The 17,981-nt window shown below is 36.3% G+C and overlaps 1 protein-coding gene and 1 non-coding gene across 2 annotated transcripts in view; one reads left to right on the top strand and one right to left on the bottom strand.

The window, feature by feature from the left end:
* Positions 1-99: 99 nt before the first annotated feature.
* LOC146396031 (small nucleolar RNA ACA64) lies at positions 100-225 on the top strand. The gene has a single exon (XR_014830654.1). It is a non-coding gene; the product is annotated as a small nucleolar RNA ACA64 (small nucleolar RNA).
* Positions 226-9,141: 8,916 nt separating this feature from the next.
* NUP35 (nucleoporin 35) overlaps positions 9,142-17,981 on the bottom strand; it is a 28,520-nt gene continuing 19,680 nt past the window's right edge. The window contains exons 5-9 of the mRNA XM_021074750.2: positions 16,928-17,069; positions 13,662-13,731; positions 12,483-12,611; positions 11,235-11,399; positions 9,142-9,777 (exon numbers count right to left, since the gene is read on the bottom strand). Of these exons, the coding sequence (XP_020930409.1) occupies positions 9,700-9,777; positions 11,235-11,399; positions 12,483-12,611; positions 13,662-13,731; positions 16,928-17,069 (584 nt within the window). The 3' untranslated portion in view covers positions 9,142-9,699. The remainder of the gene's footprint in view (positions 9,778-11,234; positions 11,400-12,482; positions 12,612-13,661; positions 13,732-16,927; positions 17,070-17,981) is intronic.

The raw sequence follows: 17,981 nt of genomic DNA, 5'->3' as shown, positions 1-17,981 counted from the left end.
ATTGGAACCCAGGAGATTTATTTAAAACACTTCTCAACTCCAGTGCATTTTAAATTTAAATGACTTAAAAAGTCAAGTAACCAGTGGTTGGGAGGTTGGCATTGTTGAAAATCACCTGGGGCTCTGGCTGTGGCAGTGGGTGAGATTCAGCTCCTGGAGCCACCGGGGGCCTCAGCTCACTGCTCACTCTCGGTGTGGGGAGGTGAAATCCAGGCCACTCAGGGCCTTCTTCCACCTGCTCTGGACTCTGACCTCTGACCCCTGACCCTATTTCCTACCCACAGGACATCTGGATGCTCAGAGCCTAATGCCAGCTCTGCCAGGACAGTGAGGGGATGCACTGGCCTTTCAATAAAGGCATTGTTTTAATTCAGAAAATTTTAAAAAATAAAAATTCAAATAACCTAAATACTAAAGAAAATACACTATAATTCCACAACACTGCATTCTAAAGTTATCTGGTTTTCTGTCCAATTTGTCAACTGAAAAAAATGCACCACTTAGAAGTTGAGAGTTATATTTTATTTAGCAGACATTCTTAGGATTTCAAGCCCAGGAAACAGCACCTCAGATAAAGCTGGGAAAACTGTTGCAAAGAGGAAAGAGGGGGAACCAGGATACATGAGTTTTTGCAACAAAACCAGGTAGCTGGAATAGCAAAAGATTACTGTTAATAAAAGAAAGCCAGTACCTCAAGTTAAGGAATTTTGTACTTTTTACATGTATGAGAAGATGCAAGAGTCTGGGCTCACTAAAATCATTGCTTTGATGTGCACTTCAACTATGTGAGGCCAGTATCCTACGTTTTCTCATCCTGAGTTTCCTCAGGTACACTGTTAGGGGTGGCCTAAGTCTGATGATTCAGTGGTGGGTGTTATGTTTCTCCATCCTGAGTTCCCTCAGGGCTCACTGAATGGACAGCTATAATGTAATGGCTTGATGGATGCAACACCATTTGTTCACTGATATGGCAGGCAATATTTTAGTACTCAAACTGCTATCAGTATATATCTATGTGATTTTAGGCCAGACACTTATGTATTCTGTTATCTTCTGCTCCAATTGCTGCATAATCAACCTCCCTAAAACTCACTAGCTTGAAACCATCATCTTTTTTTTTTTTTAATATATCACAATCTTGTGAATCAGGAATTCAAGCAAGTCTTGGCTCAGTAATTCTGTTCCACATGATATGAATAGGCTCTTGGTGATACTGAGCTGGCAGCTGGACTGTGTTGAATGAAGCGTCTGTGACAGCTTCACCCTCACACTGGGTACCTTGATCAACCAGACAACTTAGCTAAGTTCCTCTCTCACTTCATGTAATATTAGGCCCTTTCCATATCTCTCCCATAGGGTAATGGGTCTTCTTACCTGACAGATGAGGACTTTAAGAGACCAAAGTGGAAGTGTGCTGGTCCTCTTTCTTACAGGCTAGTTCTGGAATAGCATCACTTCCCCTGTACTACGTTGGTTAAACACACACACACACATATATACAGAGGGGAGAAGAAATGGATCCTGCCTCTCAAGGGGGAAGAATGCCAAAAATTTGAAGCCATCTTTAATCTATCACGATCTTTTTTTTTTTTTTTTTTGGTGGCATACGGAGTTCCTGGGTCCAGAGCAGCTATGGCCAGCACTGGATCCTTAACCCACTGTTCCTAGCCAGGGATCGAACTTATGTTCCAGCACTCCCAAGACATTGCCGATCCCATGGGCCACAGCAGGAACTCCCATACTCACTTTTTTAATGAGGCTAATTAGCAAGCATACTAACTAGTAATGTTTAATGGACACCTAGTGCATCCCAGGCACTGTTCTAAGTGATTTGCATATATTCATTTATTTAATCCTAACAATCCTATGAAGAACATACCATCATTATCACCCTTTTATAAATGATGAAGCTGACGCATAAAAATGGTTAATTTATGAAGGTTACATAGTTAGCACACAGAAACACGACTTAAAAAGTCTCAGTCCAAAGTCTATGTTTTTAATCATTATAAAAAGTAAATTCTAAGATTCCAGTAAATTTAACCACTACTTTTAATTAACCAGTTAGTACCACAGTAATCTGAATTGCAGAGTTTATGAATGTTTCCTGAAATTAACTTAAGAACATTGACTGAGTCAAGAAAATGAGTATTAGAGATAGAAATCCACTTTGGAAAGCAATTTAAAATTATATCAGAGGGATTATTTTCACCTTAAATCATTATCTTTTAATGGTCTAGTTAAAAATTTTTAAGTTAAAATAATTTTGATTCAACTTATTTGCTAACATGATGTGAATTTCCAAAGCTAGATCTGAATCACAATAACTACACTTTTGTTTCATTAACATCCAAAAGTCTTACAAACTCATAAAGAACTTTAACTTCGATCAGCTTTTTACAAGTAGAAATTCCAACAGTCTGAACTGACCTACATATGCTGTCTGTACCACATATGCTAGGGTGTATCCCTACTTGTTATAGGGATAAAAAATATGTGGGTAAGTATTTGGAAGTTTAAGAGTATTCATACTTTAAGCTAACTTTATAATTCACAGGAGTGTCTTCATGCCCTAAATCACAGAGCTATTTGTCAACCAATTCACAGGAAACTGGAGAAAGAGAAACTCACTCCTACTATTGTAACATGAAAGTATCCAGTATTACAAATAGAAAGGAAGAAGTAAACAGAGTGCCTGCCATTAAACATGTATTTCAAAATTAAACTTTGTTTCAAAATCACAATGCAAAGGAAGTTTTGGATTTTTTTTCTATTCTTCTATTGTTCTTTCTTCATGGGGGAAAAGATGGGGATTGGAGAATCAAAAAGGGCAGTGAAACTAAAGGAAGAATATGGTAAACTCTAGTAAACAAGAATAAAAAGTAGTGGGGGAGTTAGGGAACACTAATTGTTGTGAGTCCCAGAAAAAAAAAAAAAAAATCAAAGTCCCAAGCCTTCTTTCTTTTTTTATTTATTTTTTATTTTTTGGTTGTACCCACAGCATACAGGACTTCCTGGGCCAGGGATCGAACCCAAGCCACAGAAGTGACCATGCTGGGTCCTTAACCAACTAGGCAACCAGGAACTTCTTCCATGCTAAAAGTTCAGAGAAACTAATTTCATATAAAAATAAGCAGGTACTGAAGTTCTTGTGCCGAAGTGGAAACGAATCTGACTAGGAACCATGAGGTCGAGGGTTCCATCCCTGGCCCCGCTCAGTGGGTTAAAGATCCAGCATTGCTGTGAGCTGTGGTGTAAGTCGAAGACGCGGCTCGGATCCCATGTTGCTGTGGCTGTGGCTATGGCGTAGGCCAGCAGCTACAGCTCCAATTCGATCCCTAGCCTGGGAACCTCCATATGCCATAGGTGCAGCCCTAAAAAGACAAAAAAAGAAATAATAATAATAAGCAAGAACAAAATATCAAGGTCAAATCCCATATAAATTTATTATGAGAAAAAAGAGAACATCCCCACAAATAGTGAAAACATATCAGGAAAACTTGAGCCTAAAAAGATCAAACCTGTTACCTTATTTCAAACTGAGCTAAAAGACATCAAGAAAATGATACAAGCATGAAAGAACATAAATCACAGAATTAGAAAAACTAAGAAGTGAAGTACAGAATTCATAAGAATCAAAAAAAAAAAAGGAAAAAAGTCATTTTAAAATTAAGACTGGAGTTCTCAGTTGGAGTTGAGATTGTGGCTCAGCAGGTTAAGGATCCAGCGTTGCCATAAACTGCAGCATAGGTCATACATGTGGCTGGGATCCAGTGTTGCCATGGCTGTGGTGTAGGCCCCAGCTGCAGTGCCCACTGATCCCCTGACGTGGGAAATTCCATATTCCATAAAAAGAAAAAGACTAAACTTTAAAGAACACAATACTAAATAAATACAAGAAATAAAGACTTAAAGGACAATGTGAGTGAATAGGAAAATTCAAAAAGATATAAAAAATATCTTAGTTTCTCCCAGCTTTCAATGCCACAGCAAGTCATCCTCATTTTTCAGAGTGCACTGGAGAGGAACACAATATTTCCAGGGGCTGTTAGATACACGGTCTTAATGAACCAAAATGTTCTCATGCATCCTGTTGGGAGTGGGGTCATAAGGAAGCCAGTTAACAAACAGAACCTTAGCCCATATCTGTCTCACAGTAGGCAGGTCACAATATTCAGCCAGAAACTTTTGATCATTTGAACATTGTACTGATCCACTACACTGATGGCATCATGTTCATTGAACCTGCAATAAATAAGTGGCAAATACTCTGAACATTCTGGTAAAGCACACACATGCCAGATGTCGGGAGATAAACCACAAAAATCCAGGTTTGGCACATTGGTGAAGCTGTGTCTAGCAGTCTGGGGCATGCAAAATTTTTGCACCTTGCTCCTCCTACCACTAAAAGAGGCCCAGCACTTGGTATCTCTTTTTGGAAGGCTTCTGGACTTTGGAGGCAACACAATGGAAAAGTGCTTCAACTAATTTCTCAGGTGACTTAGAAGATTTTAGTACAGCCAAGTGAGAGAGAGCACTGGAACAACTGACTTACCACCTAATCATCAATTACATCATAGCAAAGGTGCTATAATCATCAATTACATCATACCAAAGGTGCCCATCATAAGGTTGGTATTGTCAGATCCACCAAGCCCCCTATGATTGGGTCAGCATAGTAATAACCCATGGTGCCTTCATATTAGGTCACAATGAAGTCCACAGGCTCCTCATGGTGGAGCTTCACAGTTTCACAAGGTGGTCCAGAAGCCCACAACATCTATCCCCAAGACATTAACACCTCTACCTCAACTTACAGTCTATGACTTCATTGGCATTCGCTACCATAAGCTAAAAGCTCCAGGCTTGATACGCAGAGAGACTGGCTTGATATGCTGCCGTAAGCCAAAAGTTGACTGCTGCCACATTAGATTCAGAGCAGACTTGAATGACAGTGATGAGGGGAAAATCTATCATGGACTGAGCTTCAAATAATTCAATTAATTCTGGTCAGGAAGTTCCCATCATGGCTCAGTTGTTAAGGAACCCAACTAGGGTCCACCAGGAAGTGGGTTTGATCCCTGGCCTTGCTCAGTGGGTTAAGGATCCAGCATTGCCCTGAGCTGTGGTGTAGGCTGCAGATGCAGCTTGGATCCTGAGTTGCTGTTGCTCTGGCATAGGCCAGCAGCTACCGCTCCGATTCGACCCCAAGCCTGGGAAACTCCATATGCCTTGGGTGCAGCCCTAAAAAGACAAAGGCAAAAAAAAAAAAAAAATTATAGTCGGCACTTCAGTCTAGTGATGTGATGTCAAAGTTACTCTTCACCCCAGAATTTATGACATCTTTCTAGCTATTTTGCTTGTCTGGGCACAATCTCTAGTCCACTTCTCAGGAAGCACTCAAAGGAAACATATTTCCTAATTCTTGCATATTGATATTGTCTGAGCAGGGACTTTCATTTTAAAAATCAATTTTTTGGAGTTCCTGTCGTGGCGTAGTGGTTAATGAATCCGACTAGGAACCATGAGATTGTGGGTTGATCTCTGACCTTGCTCAGTGGGTTAAGGACCCGGCGTTGCCATGCGCTGTGGTGTAGGTCGCAGACGCGGCTCGGATCCCAGGTTGCTGCGGCTCTGGCGTAGGCCGGTGGCTACAGCTCCAATGAGACCCCTAGCCTGGGAACCTCCATATGCCGTCGGAGTGGCCCTAGAAAAGATAAAAAAAAAAAAAAAAAAAAAAAAAAAAATCAATTTTGTCAATCACAGACACACACACACATGGCTGCAGAGAACAGACCCGTAGTTATCAGAGGCAAATGGGGAACGGGAAATGGAAAGTGGGTTAAATGGAGTCAACTGCATGAAAACTAGGCTTTTGGTGGTGAGCATGCTATGGTTGTATACAGAAGTCAAATTACGTTGTTTGCAGACATGAAACTTGAGGAGTATTATAAACCATTGTTACCTCAATTTCTAAAAAGATTAGTTTTGTTAAATATAAAATCTCACATTTTTTCCCCACAATTATCTTAAATGTGTTATTTTCTCCTGGCACAGTGCTATATTTAAGTCTTGCCTTTTTTTTTTTTTCTATATTCACAATGGCTATTGATCTATAGTATTTTTTGTTTGTTTTTGTCTTTTTGCCATTTCTTGGGCTGCTCCTGCGGCATATGGAGGTTCCCGGGCTAGGGGTCGAATCGGAGCTGTAGCTGCCAGCCTACGCCAGAGCCACAGCAATGCAGGATCCAAGCCGCGTCTGCGACCTACACCACAGCTCACGGCAACGCCACATCCTTAACCCACTGAGCAAGGGCAGGGACCAAACCCGCAATCTCATGGTTCCCAGTCGGATTCGTTAACCACTGCGCCACGACGGGAACTCCCAAGTCTTGCCTTTCTAAGTCACTTGCTGATTTTGTTAGATAGCCAAACCCAGTTTACATTTGGGATAATATTCTCAGGTAGGCAAGATGTTCCCTTAATATATAGCTCCAAATACTCATTTTTAGCAAAGTGTTCTTTATATAGTTTTGTTCAATGTTTTTTTAATCTCTAAAATTTGTCATTTTTCCACAAATCCTTTTTATATCTTTTCTGATTTCTAAAGCCATTATCCTTTTTATATTCTATTTTCTATAAGGAATTATCTGTTGTTCATCACTTTCGTCTTTATTCTAGTTTAGCCTTCATTTCTGAATTTTCTTCCTTTATTTCTAGTATTATCCCAAGTCCTTCAAATTCTGAATTTTAGCATTCATATTTTGAATAATTTCCAAATCTTCTTAGAACTTATTTTTAAATAATAGATCATAATTTTGATCTATTTTATGTGTATGCCTTTCTGGTGTGCTTTCAATGTCTACAGGACATTTTGTTCCTTATTCTCTTTTTTTATCTTTGTATGACTATAGTTTTATGTTATGTATTATGTATTATGTATTTTTGTGTGAAATCAGCTTTTCTAAACTTCAAAAAAAAAGGCTTGATTTGGGTAACTTTTCCAGCTTCACAGATTTCCCACTTCTTTTGCTTTCTCAGATTTTCCTGGCTCTTTTTGGTTTGGTTTGGTTGTTGGTTTTATTGTATTTTTACTGAGATATAACTGACATTAGCATTGCATAAGTTTGAGGTGTACAAAGTGTTGGTTTGATACATTTGTATATTCCCTGGCCCTTTTAAAATAAATGATGTGATTAAGACAAAGACAGGTATGACATAATATTGGGTAAAAAAAAAAATAGCAAACAAATATTTTTACACAGAAAACAAACCTCATGCTCTACAGAGATCTACAGAAATAAAATGCCCTCTCAAAAACAAAAACCCACAACCCATTTACAAAAATGTGTAAATCTAATAGTCTAATGGGAAAAGTAGCCAGTCTTACCTTAAGTAATTATTTCTGTATGTAATGAAATAGGATATAAAATATGAATCCTAGTTTAAGTTGGAAAAGACATTAAATGTAACATGAAAGTTCTGGATGAAAAGTACTCTATATATGTAAAGATAAATGGATTTCCATCCCTGCCAGTACATTCTTTAGTATCACTTTATCTCAGAGGACTAAACAAGTCTTCAACAGTAGTTTGCTACAAATTAAAAAAGATATCAAAACCTTTCATACAATGTGTTATTTCAGCCATTCTTTATGTAAAGATGTATTAAAGAAAGAGGGAGTTCCCACTGTGGTTCAGTGTGTTAAGAATCTGACTAGTATCCATGAGGATGCAGGTTCGATCCCTAGCCTTACTCAATGGGTTAAGGATTCAGCAATGCTGTGAGCTGTGGTGTAGGTCACAGATGTGGCTCGGATCCTGCATTGCTGTGGCTGTGGCTGGGAACTTACATATGCTGCAGGTGCAGCTCTAAAAAAACAAACAAAATAAGATATAGAAAGATGCAGATTACCTAATACATGTACTATGGTGAGCTGTTATGTCAATTAAAACTGCTTTTTCACACAAGTGCCAGCTTCACATGGTTCTCACTGGCCAAGGAAGATAATCTGAACAGAAGAGCAATGACTGCAAGTGGTTAAAACAATGAATTTGAAAATAATAATAATGGATGATGGTGGTGATTTTTAAAGGCCATAGTGCATAGTGATAACAAAGGGGAAAAAAAACCTTTAACTCAGGATACCAATGGAGGTTGCCAGGGCACAAAAAATTACTCTGAAAACTGATAACAGGAAAGAATTAAATATTTATCCTGCCATCCTGGTATGAATGTATTCATGATAACCAAATAGACCTAGTAGATGGGGCAAGGTTCTTCCATAAGAAAGAACTCCAGCTAATAAATAAATATGACACGAATGACAAATTTAGAAAATCATCATTCTGTAAATCTTATGAAATAACTGATTCAGACAATACTTTTAAAAATATTAAGTAACATGTTTATGCGGAATGATGGTCTTCAACTTATGCCTGTATGCCCACCAAAAAGGATCACCAAAAGTGGGACAATCAGAATTAAATGCCTCCTGGTTTAATATAAAGTACACTATACTACTACCAAGTACTCTTGCTCAAAAATTTAATTAATCTTCTCTAGATTTAACTTCTAAGATTTGAGACAAAATGACAGAACAAGTTAAACAAGAAAAGCAATCGATCAAATTCAGTCTGTGGGACATTCTATAGTCAATTTCCATGGTTCCTCCAACAAGCCATGGTGTACTGAACAATGGCAAAGAGCAGGGAAAGTAATTTAAACTTCATGACACTCCAAAGACAAAACCACATAAACTGTGCAGATCTAGACTCAAAAAGTGACTCAAACCAACCATGAAATCCAAATAAATTCTGGAAACAACTGGGAAATTTTTAAAAGGACTGCATATTAGAAATTAAGAAATCATTAATTCTATCAAGTGTGATAATTACATTATAATCATATGCGGAAATGTTCTTTATGTATCCTCAAATATTTAAATTAAAATCACATCTGAGATACGCTTTAAACAAAGGTGGAGAAAAGAAATAAGTATGACAAAATCTTGATGCTTACAGGGTTATTAAAGCTAGATTACAGGTAGATGGAGGTTCATGACATATTTTCTTTATTTCAGCAAAGACTTCAAATTCTTTGTAGTAATTTAAAAAAATCACTCTTTCAAAAACTGCTCAATACATATAACTGACAAGTTTATTACCAAGAAACTTTAAAAAGACTCTTTTGGCTTTACAAGACTGAAAGATGACAATCCAAGACAGGACATATATAAACAAGGATAATTAAAATATTAAATACCATCTAAGTTAAAAGACTGTAATTCAAATTGTTAATTATAATCTTTTTGTCTTGTTAGAAGCAGCTGTAGTTACCCTTCATGAAAATCACCTCGCCAACTCATGAAGACTACAAAGCCTCACTACAAACTCAACTATATAATTTACAGTAATCAATGCTGAGTTTTTTGCACTTAAGCATGCAACATCATAGAAAACACCAAATCTTATTTACAAGGATTTTGTTTCTTTAAGATGTATCTCAAGCATCTTTTAAAGTGCGAGCTACAAATATGCTGTATCCTTAAAGAAAAAGGCTTCTAAATGAAGTATGAGACAGCTATACAATACTGCCACGAATGGTTATATAACTAACCGAAGGAAACCCAGCAGTACCCTGCTAACTGTTCTAGTGTAGCAGCCTTCTCCTTTGCAGTGAGTTCTTAGCTCTTCTACACTACCAGCCGAACATGTATTCCATTGCTTTGGATACAAGACTTTCATCTTTTTTTGGAGTCTGTCTGTCAGAAATAACCTATTGAAAAAACACACACAACTATTAGGTCATGCTCTCTTTAATGTCATAGTCAGTTCTAGAGTTAATGGCTAATCTAAAAGAGCCATTAAATGCATTTTTAGCACTAATCTGTATATTTTAAGATTAAAATATAGACTTAGAATGTCCTTATGCTTATTAAGAATGGAAAACTGTATTCCTTTGGTAAAGCAAATTGCATCTGCTCCTTAAATTACCAAACTGAACACAAAACACAAAAGCTTATCAACAGAGACAAGAACTTTAAAATATTCGTTTAGGAGTTCCCATTGTGGCTCAGTGGTAATGAACCCAACTAAAATCCATGAAGATGCAGGTCTGATCCCTTGTCCTAGCTCAGTGGGTTATGGATCCAGCATTGCCGTAGCTGTCGCGTATGCCAGCAGTTGCAGCTCTGATTCTACCCCTAGCCTGGGAATTTCCATATACCACAAGTGTGGCCCTTAAAAAATTTTTTTTAAATAATAATAAAAAAACAAACAAAAAAAATAGAATAGCTAAAGGGGTAAAAAGAGAAAGTTCTAGAATGATATGCAACTTTCAGGGGAAGTCAAAATGCCCTACTAAGGCACAAGTATTTTGTTTGCTATCTCAGGACAGAGGACTGAAGCTAGGCAAGTTCAGAACTCCTGGCTAATTAAGTAGGGGCAACAGCACACTGAATGAGAGCTGTAATACTTTTATCATTCTTCAATGAATATAATGTGAACGTCTTTAAATTTTTTTGAAATTGTAAGTTTTGAAATGGGAACTGGTCAATGTTTTCTTCTGATAACCAAAGCTATTTCCAACCTATGGTCTTCATCTGTGACACCATCAGATTTAGTCATCAATTTAATAGACTTTTAACAGACTTCATGTCGGAGATGTCCACAAGGGAAACTTTTTATGTATGTGAACGTTAACTTAGAAAAAAACTAAAATAACTCTCAAAAAGTTTTTAAAAAGGGCAAAAGATTTTTTAAAGAATTCAAGATACATTTCCAATTGGCTAAAATTATAATTTTTAGGAGTTCCCATTGTGGCACAGCAGAAACGAATCCGACTAGTATCCATGAGGATGCAGGTTTGATCCCTGGCCTCACTCAGTGGGTTAGGGATCCGGTGTTGCCATGAGCTGTGGTAGAGTTTGCAGATGTGGTTCGGATCTGGTGTTGCTGTGATTGTGGTATAGGCTGGCAGCTGCAGCTCCAATTTAGCCCCTCGCCTGGGAATTTGCATATGCCATGAATGCTGCCCTAAGCAAAAAAAAAAAAAAAAAACTCACAAATTCTACTTTTTAAAATAGAAATAAAACACAAAGTTTATAGGTTTCAACAAGGCAATCAACTTCAGTAGGAAATATTTAATGGCAAAGAATCAATCCAATGAAAAGGTTAAACAAGCCATGTACTGAAGCCTTTAAAGTATATTCTTTTATCCAATCCTTAAAATACCTGATAGTCACTAGTAGAAGCTTTGTATGCTGTAGCAAGAGGTCTCATGGTAGAAATCCTAGGAGTACTTCCAGGTTGGGTTGGTGTACCTAAGGTTTTGATTGGTGGTGTAAAGGGTAGAGATGGAGATGATAAAGCACACCTGTCACTGTTTTCCATAACACTCTGGAGAAAAAAAAGACAAAGAACATCTCTATTTATTAACATAATACATATTATTATTATGCATTATTACATACTACTTATATTTAAAGAAAGCTTTATTAAAAGTATAATTTAATCTAATTAACCTTTTGAATAATTTTAGGCTTAATAAAATACATGCTTCTTAGTTAGTATATGAAATCTAAGGCTCAGCCACAAAGCTCACCTCAGTGGCCTCAAATATCCCCAAGATAACTACAGATTCTCAAGAGTAAGAATCTGATAACAAACACCATGGAAAATTAGCGAGAAAGAAAAAGAGAATTCTTGGGGTAACTAAGGGGAATGGGAGCTGTAAGTCTCCCAGTAACCTCAAATTTTCCTCCAGCCTCCGTAAATACCTGTTATAGCACAATATAATAATTAGAGAACTACTCAGTGATCTTATATGATGATAACAGGAACAATGACTGCTTTGTGCACTAATGAAAATACACAAGCACCAGTCACAGTGACTAGTAAGTAGAAGTTCACATATATTTACTTAAAGAATGATTGTGATTTTACAAGCCACAAAGGTTTACATCGTATTCAGTATTATTTTTAAGTATATAAATATATAATGATTTTAAAATACTTTAAAATGAGTAATAAAAGGCCTCAGCCTTTTAACAGTTAACCTTCAGTTATCACTCATATGAAATGCTTCATCCTGAAATAGCACCACTTCTTTAAAGTGCTTAAAGAGTCTGATGTTGCTTTGCACAAAGGGAATGTGTCAAGAATTAAAGAGATCTATAATGCAGGTCTCATCTTTAACAAATCTGGATAAATTACCTAAGTCCTCTCAGTCTCCTTATCTGTGGAATGAAGGGGTTGGGATCTACTTTCTCTAAATACTAAAGCTTGTGACTAGTTATCTTTGGCTTACCAGAACAGAGTGCTATAACATCATCCATCACATTTTTAAAACTAAGAAAAAGAAACACAGTGAAGAAAAGTGACATAACCACCAACATTAGTACTTAGATTTGTGTTCTTCATGTAAAGATTTGTGTTCTTCATGTATAGTAAGCTATTTTCATTACACCAGCAACAACTTACTTTATCTATACATGGTTTTACACCAATCATGATGGACTCTCCAAAAATCCTCCCGTCTTTGCTTAAGGCTTTCCGGGCCTGCAGTTTAGATTGATAACGAATATGCATCCAGTTTCCTGTGTTTGACATCTGCAAAAATGAAGTTTTCTCTTAAATTAAAATATAAAGTATATAAAATGTAAACTTGAGTTCTATTAGAAAACAGAAATATATGAAAATAAATCTGCTTCTACTTTTTATATGATGCCCTATTTTAAAAAAGCTATATATTAAGATTCAACAAAAATCTTATCAGGAGTTCCCATCATGGCTCAGCAGTAACAAATCCACTAGTATCCATGAGGATGCAGGTTCGATCCCTGGCCTCACTCAGTGGGTTTAGGATCCAGCATTGCCATGAGCTGTGATGTAGGCATAGACAAGGCTTGGAGCCCATGTTGCTGTGGCTGTGGCATAGGCTGGCAGCTGCAGCTCCGATTTGACCCCTAGTCTGGGAACTGCCCCACAGGTGTGGTCCTAAAAAGCAAAAAAAAAAACAAAATCTTATTAAACAATTTCAGTAATCTCTAACTAGTTCTCAGTTCTCTTACATAAAGAATAAGTGGCAAATATGCTCTGAAAGTTAAGCAATTCTCAAAAGATAACTGTTTCTTACAAAAGGTCTTATCAACACTTGCTATCAAATGTTTTAAAACTATTTATCGGTCTGATTTTGTGTAGGAGTTAAGTCAATTGCTAGTAAAAGAAAAAAGATTTGTTATTTATAACTTGTTATGCAAGGTAAGATAATTGTTTTAAAAAGCTCTCTACAAGCTAAAAAAGCCCTAAGAACTTTAAGTCAGAAACATCTTTTTCCTTTATCCCCAATACATCCAGCTCAAATTGGAAAACAGTAAAATAATACTTGGCATAATCTTTTCTAAGAAACTGTGAACTACTTTTAAAAGGGGGGAAGCCTAAAACTTTTGCTCTCCTGTTTATCTTCTTTTTTCCTTTTTATCAAATACTATGTAATTTCTAGCCTTCTAGACTCCAATAGACACGTTCTATGAAAACTTTAAAAAGAAAATGTTTAGGTTGAGAAAAAACAGACAACATTCACAGCAAAGTTTCCCCTCAATTCACAGCTTATCTTTCCTCACCCTAAATCTTTGAACTGAGAAGAATTTTAAGCCTTACCACATGTTTTAAGATATTCCCATACTGTGCAAATTGTAACAATATATAAGAAGCAGATGCCTGAGGAAACCTGAAAAAAAAAAAAAAAAAAAAGAGATGTCCAATTTCCATAATAAATATAATGGAAATTACCATACTTATAATGGTTTCAAGATAAAATCCCCTTTAACTGTCTGGTACATTAACAAGAGACCTTTGTTCATCCTGTTTTCCCCTATATTAGCTAAATTTAATCATTTGTCCACCATCCAAAAGCAAATATGTTAAAATTAGTTTGGAGTCACCCATTTTTCTCCATCCCGATTTCCCTCTGAAATTTCTAAAATTCCACTCTCATTGCCATGATAGCCCTTAGAAAAGAGGGCCATCAGAAAAGACACAGCTATGTAAATAACTTATTTTATGCGTGTGTGCACACACAGGCGTGTGTGTGAGAGAGAGAGAGTGAGAGAGAATTATTTGGATATAATACTATGGTTATTAAAAGGGAAAGAATTTTAAATTATATAGTCTTATTAACATATACTGAAGGGAGTTCCCTGGTGGTACAGAAGGCTATGGATCCAGCATTGTAACTGCTGTGGCTCAGGTCACTGCTGTGGCAAGGGTTCGATCCCTGGCCTAGGAATTTCTAAATGTCTCAAGCATGGCCCAAAAAGAAAAAAATACATATGTTTGTATTTATATGTGTGTGTATATATAAAAATCACTACCTGAAAATTCAGAAATGTAGTCATGAAACAAAAATAAAGTCAGAACCAATATCAATGGTAAGTAAACAATGAAAAGGATGATTTTAATAGCCATATTTCCTGTATAGGAAAATTCTAAGTACTTTCACTTTCTTCTTTATAAAGTTCTATATGGTTTGAATGTTATGAGATATAACTTTCGTAGTCCAAATAATAAAGCTATCGTCAACTTGAAAATATGGAGTTTCCTTAACCAGTAACTTTCGTTACCTGGAACTTGGATTAGAACTCTAAAGAGGAGTTCCCATCGTGGCGAAGTGGTTACGAATCCGACTAGGAACCATGAGGTTGCAGTTTGATCCCTGCCCTTGCTCAGTGGGTTAAGGATGTGGCGTTGCCGTGAGCTGTGGTGTAGGCCGCAGACGCGGCTCGGATCCTGTGTTGCTGTGACTCTGGCGTAGGCTGGCAAGCTACAGCTCCGACTGGACCCCTAGCCTGGGAATCTCCATATGCCGCAGGAGCAGCCCAAGAAATGGCAAAAAGACCAAAAAAAAAAAAAACTCTAAAGAAAAAACTGTGAGTTATAAAAATAAGTGAGAAACTCCACACATTAAAATCTACACGACTAAAACACTCACTGCATGCAGGGCTGGTAATTTATTTTACGTTTTACATTAAGTTTGGAATAAGATTAGAAGCCCAAAGAAAAACCCCAAATGAATCAGGGTGCCAACCGAACTAAAAAAAATTAAAATGAAAGGAAGAAATAACGGTTGCAAGTGAGGGAGGTACTTCAGAAATAAAACAAAATTCTAAGAATCTAGGACTACTTTGAGCAGAAACATTCCAATAAGCTGTCAAAGAATTACCCTAAAATAATAAATGACAGTTCATGATGACTCTGAGTCAGGAGGAAAAAGTTAAAATATCAAAGGAAGAACAAATATATATATATATATATATATACACACACACACACACACACACATATATATAGTATATTTTAGATGTACTTCCCTATAAGTGATCAAAATAAAATATTTTATCCCTTAGAAGAAAATGTTTCCATACTTGCAATTAAACTCACATATAGGCTTACTAAGCCATAAAACCAACAGAAAATAAATAGCTGGGAAAGTATACATCTTAAAAATAAAGGACTAGAGTTCCCTGTGACTCAGTGGGTTAAGGATCCAGCATTATTACTGCTGTGGCATGAGTTCAATCCCTGGCCTGGGAACTTCTGCATGCCATAGGTGTGCCCACACACACACACACACACACACACACACAAAGGAAGGATTAGCAGAAGTCCAAGTAATTTATCTAATTACTAAAGAATCTTAAAAGTGACACCATTACTACTGAACCTGAAAAACAGACTTGAGAGTGTACATAAATGTTCAATACATATAGCCACTTACTTCATGAGCGAATACAAAAATTTAAACACACACACGAAAAAAGAAAAAAACAAGCCAGGCCATTTGCTACGGATATAGGTCTGAGCATGGACTTTCTGGAGAATAAAGGAAAGCAACAACCCTGCTTATTACCTAAACAGAATTAGTAACACAGACGCTCTCTGGAAGGCTACACAAAAAAACAGGTGGCAATTACTGCCTTACAAGAGAGAAAAACTGCAGCTTGGGGGAAAAAGTGGAAAGGAAAACTTTTCACTATATTCTTACATATTCTTTCAAATTTTAAAAATTAGAATAAATTGAGTATATAAAGTCCGTTAATATTAATTGTGCATCTTCTTCCTTCAAGAAGTTCATGTTTTTATATTTTTTTCCCAAAACTAAATATAATAGGTCTAGTAACAGTATAACATCACACTTTCAGAAATCAACCTTATGTAGTACAGTATAAACAAAAACAGCCTGAGAATAAAAGACCTGGGTTTTTGCTGAAACTTTGCTAATAACTAGATGTAAGCCTCTGAGTCCATTACTTAATCTGTCTATATACCTCAATTTCCTCACCTGTAAATGATGCAGTATGCTTTAAAGTATTTTTTTTAGATAAAAAAATCTATTCAAAATGCATCTAGGATTTCATGCACAATTTCTATTAATATTCAATATTCTGTAACTAGAAAGTACCAACCTTAAGATACAGTATGTATCTATATAATATACACAAATAAAATTCAATTTGTTAATTCAAAATAAGTCCAATACAAGCATAGACACAGCCACCACAAAGAGAAAAGAGCTTTCTAAGTCTAAAATGGCAACCTTCTTTAATATCCAGCATTAAATATGCTGAGGAGAAAATAATCTGAGAAGAGGGAAACAGATAAATGTTGGAGAAACTATTAAATAAATACAAGCTGAAATGTCAAGATAATATGTACTAATGTCTGCAATTTACTCTGAAACTTACCAAGAACCACAAAAAAAAAGATAAGTTAATGGTAGATAAATTCAGCAAAATGTTAACAACCATAGAATCTGGGTAGTGGGTATATATGTTTGCTGTGCAATTTTTTAAAAATGTTATGTTTGATAATATTCATTATAAAATTTTGGGCTGTTTTCTTTAAAGGTAAATGATCCAGAACCTTACCCGAACACAGTCACCCAAGTGTCATCCAGGTGATCTTCAGATGTCAGAGAATCTCCTTGAGTATAAAAAGGATCCAACTGGGCAGGAGATAATGTTGTCTTTCGTGGCTGACCAATGTTTGCTGGACTAAACATACTTTGCCCTATATTAGTATATTTAGTAAGTTAGTTACCAATACAAATTAAAGCAAAGCCTTAATGTGAAAAGTATATTAAAAGTTGGCAATTGCAAAATAATTCAAAATACATTATCATAGCCAGATCAATATATACTACCAGCTTGCAAAGTCATTAAAATTAGAGCATTACTTAATTTTGCAAATGTTTTATTACTTATAAATTTGCTAAATGTTTAATTAATTTCCACTTAGGCCTACACCAGAAGGATCTCCAGTCAACCTCAAGGACTTCTGATGGGCTCATCTTCCAAACCTACAACTTTCATCACAGCACCTCTGCCTTAAAAATATTGAATAACTCCTCATTACACACAGAACAAACCTTGGAACCTCGGCCTCCATAATACAATTCTGAACTTATTTCTTCCAGTATGCTCCTAAACAATATCTACCCTAGTCCCTAAAATGTGACGCAGTTTTCTTTTATTCATGTCATTTCTATCTGAAATGTCTAATTGTTTTTTCTTATCATTCAATAATAGCTACCAATTAATGAGCACTTCATGGCCAGCATGTCAGGCTAAACACTTTACATGTTGGTTTTATCTTAGAGGCTCTATCCTATGAAACCACACAATTCTGAGAAGCAGAGACTATTTTCCTTTCCTCTTTGGAGTAATAATGATTCACTCACACAACACTATTTCTTCAGCACTTAAATATGCACCAAGTATCATTCTAGGTATTAAAGATACAGTAGTGAACAAACTAAACCAAAGGGGGGAAAAAATCTCTGAAAGAACTTCGAAGAAAGACAAATAAAGTAAAAACCTAGTATGTTAGAAAACAGAAAATTCTACAGGAAAAAAATAACAAAGCAGAGAGGGTGATAAGGAAAATGTATATATGTGTGTACATATCTAATAGAAGTTAATT

This window comes from Sus scrofa, chromosome 15 (genome assembly GCF_054392235.1).
Source record: "Sus scrofa isolate SSC_HxYL_T2T_F1_AM1 chromosome 15, Sscrofa_HxYL_maternal_Yorkshire_Landrace_v2.0, whole genome shotgun sequence".
NCBI lineage: Eukaryota > Metazoa > Chordata > Mammalia > Artiodactyla > Suidae > Sus > Sus scrofa.
This window is presented reverse-complemented; position numbering and strand designations above follow the sequence as displayed.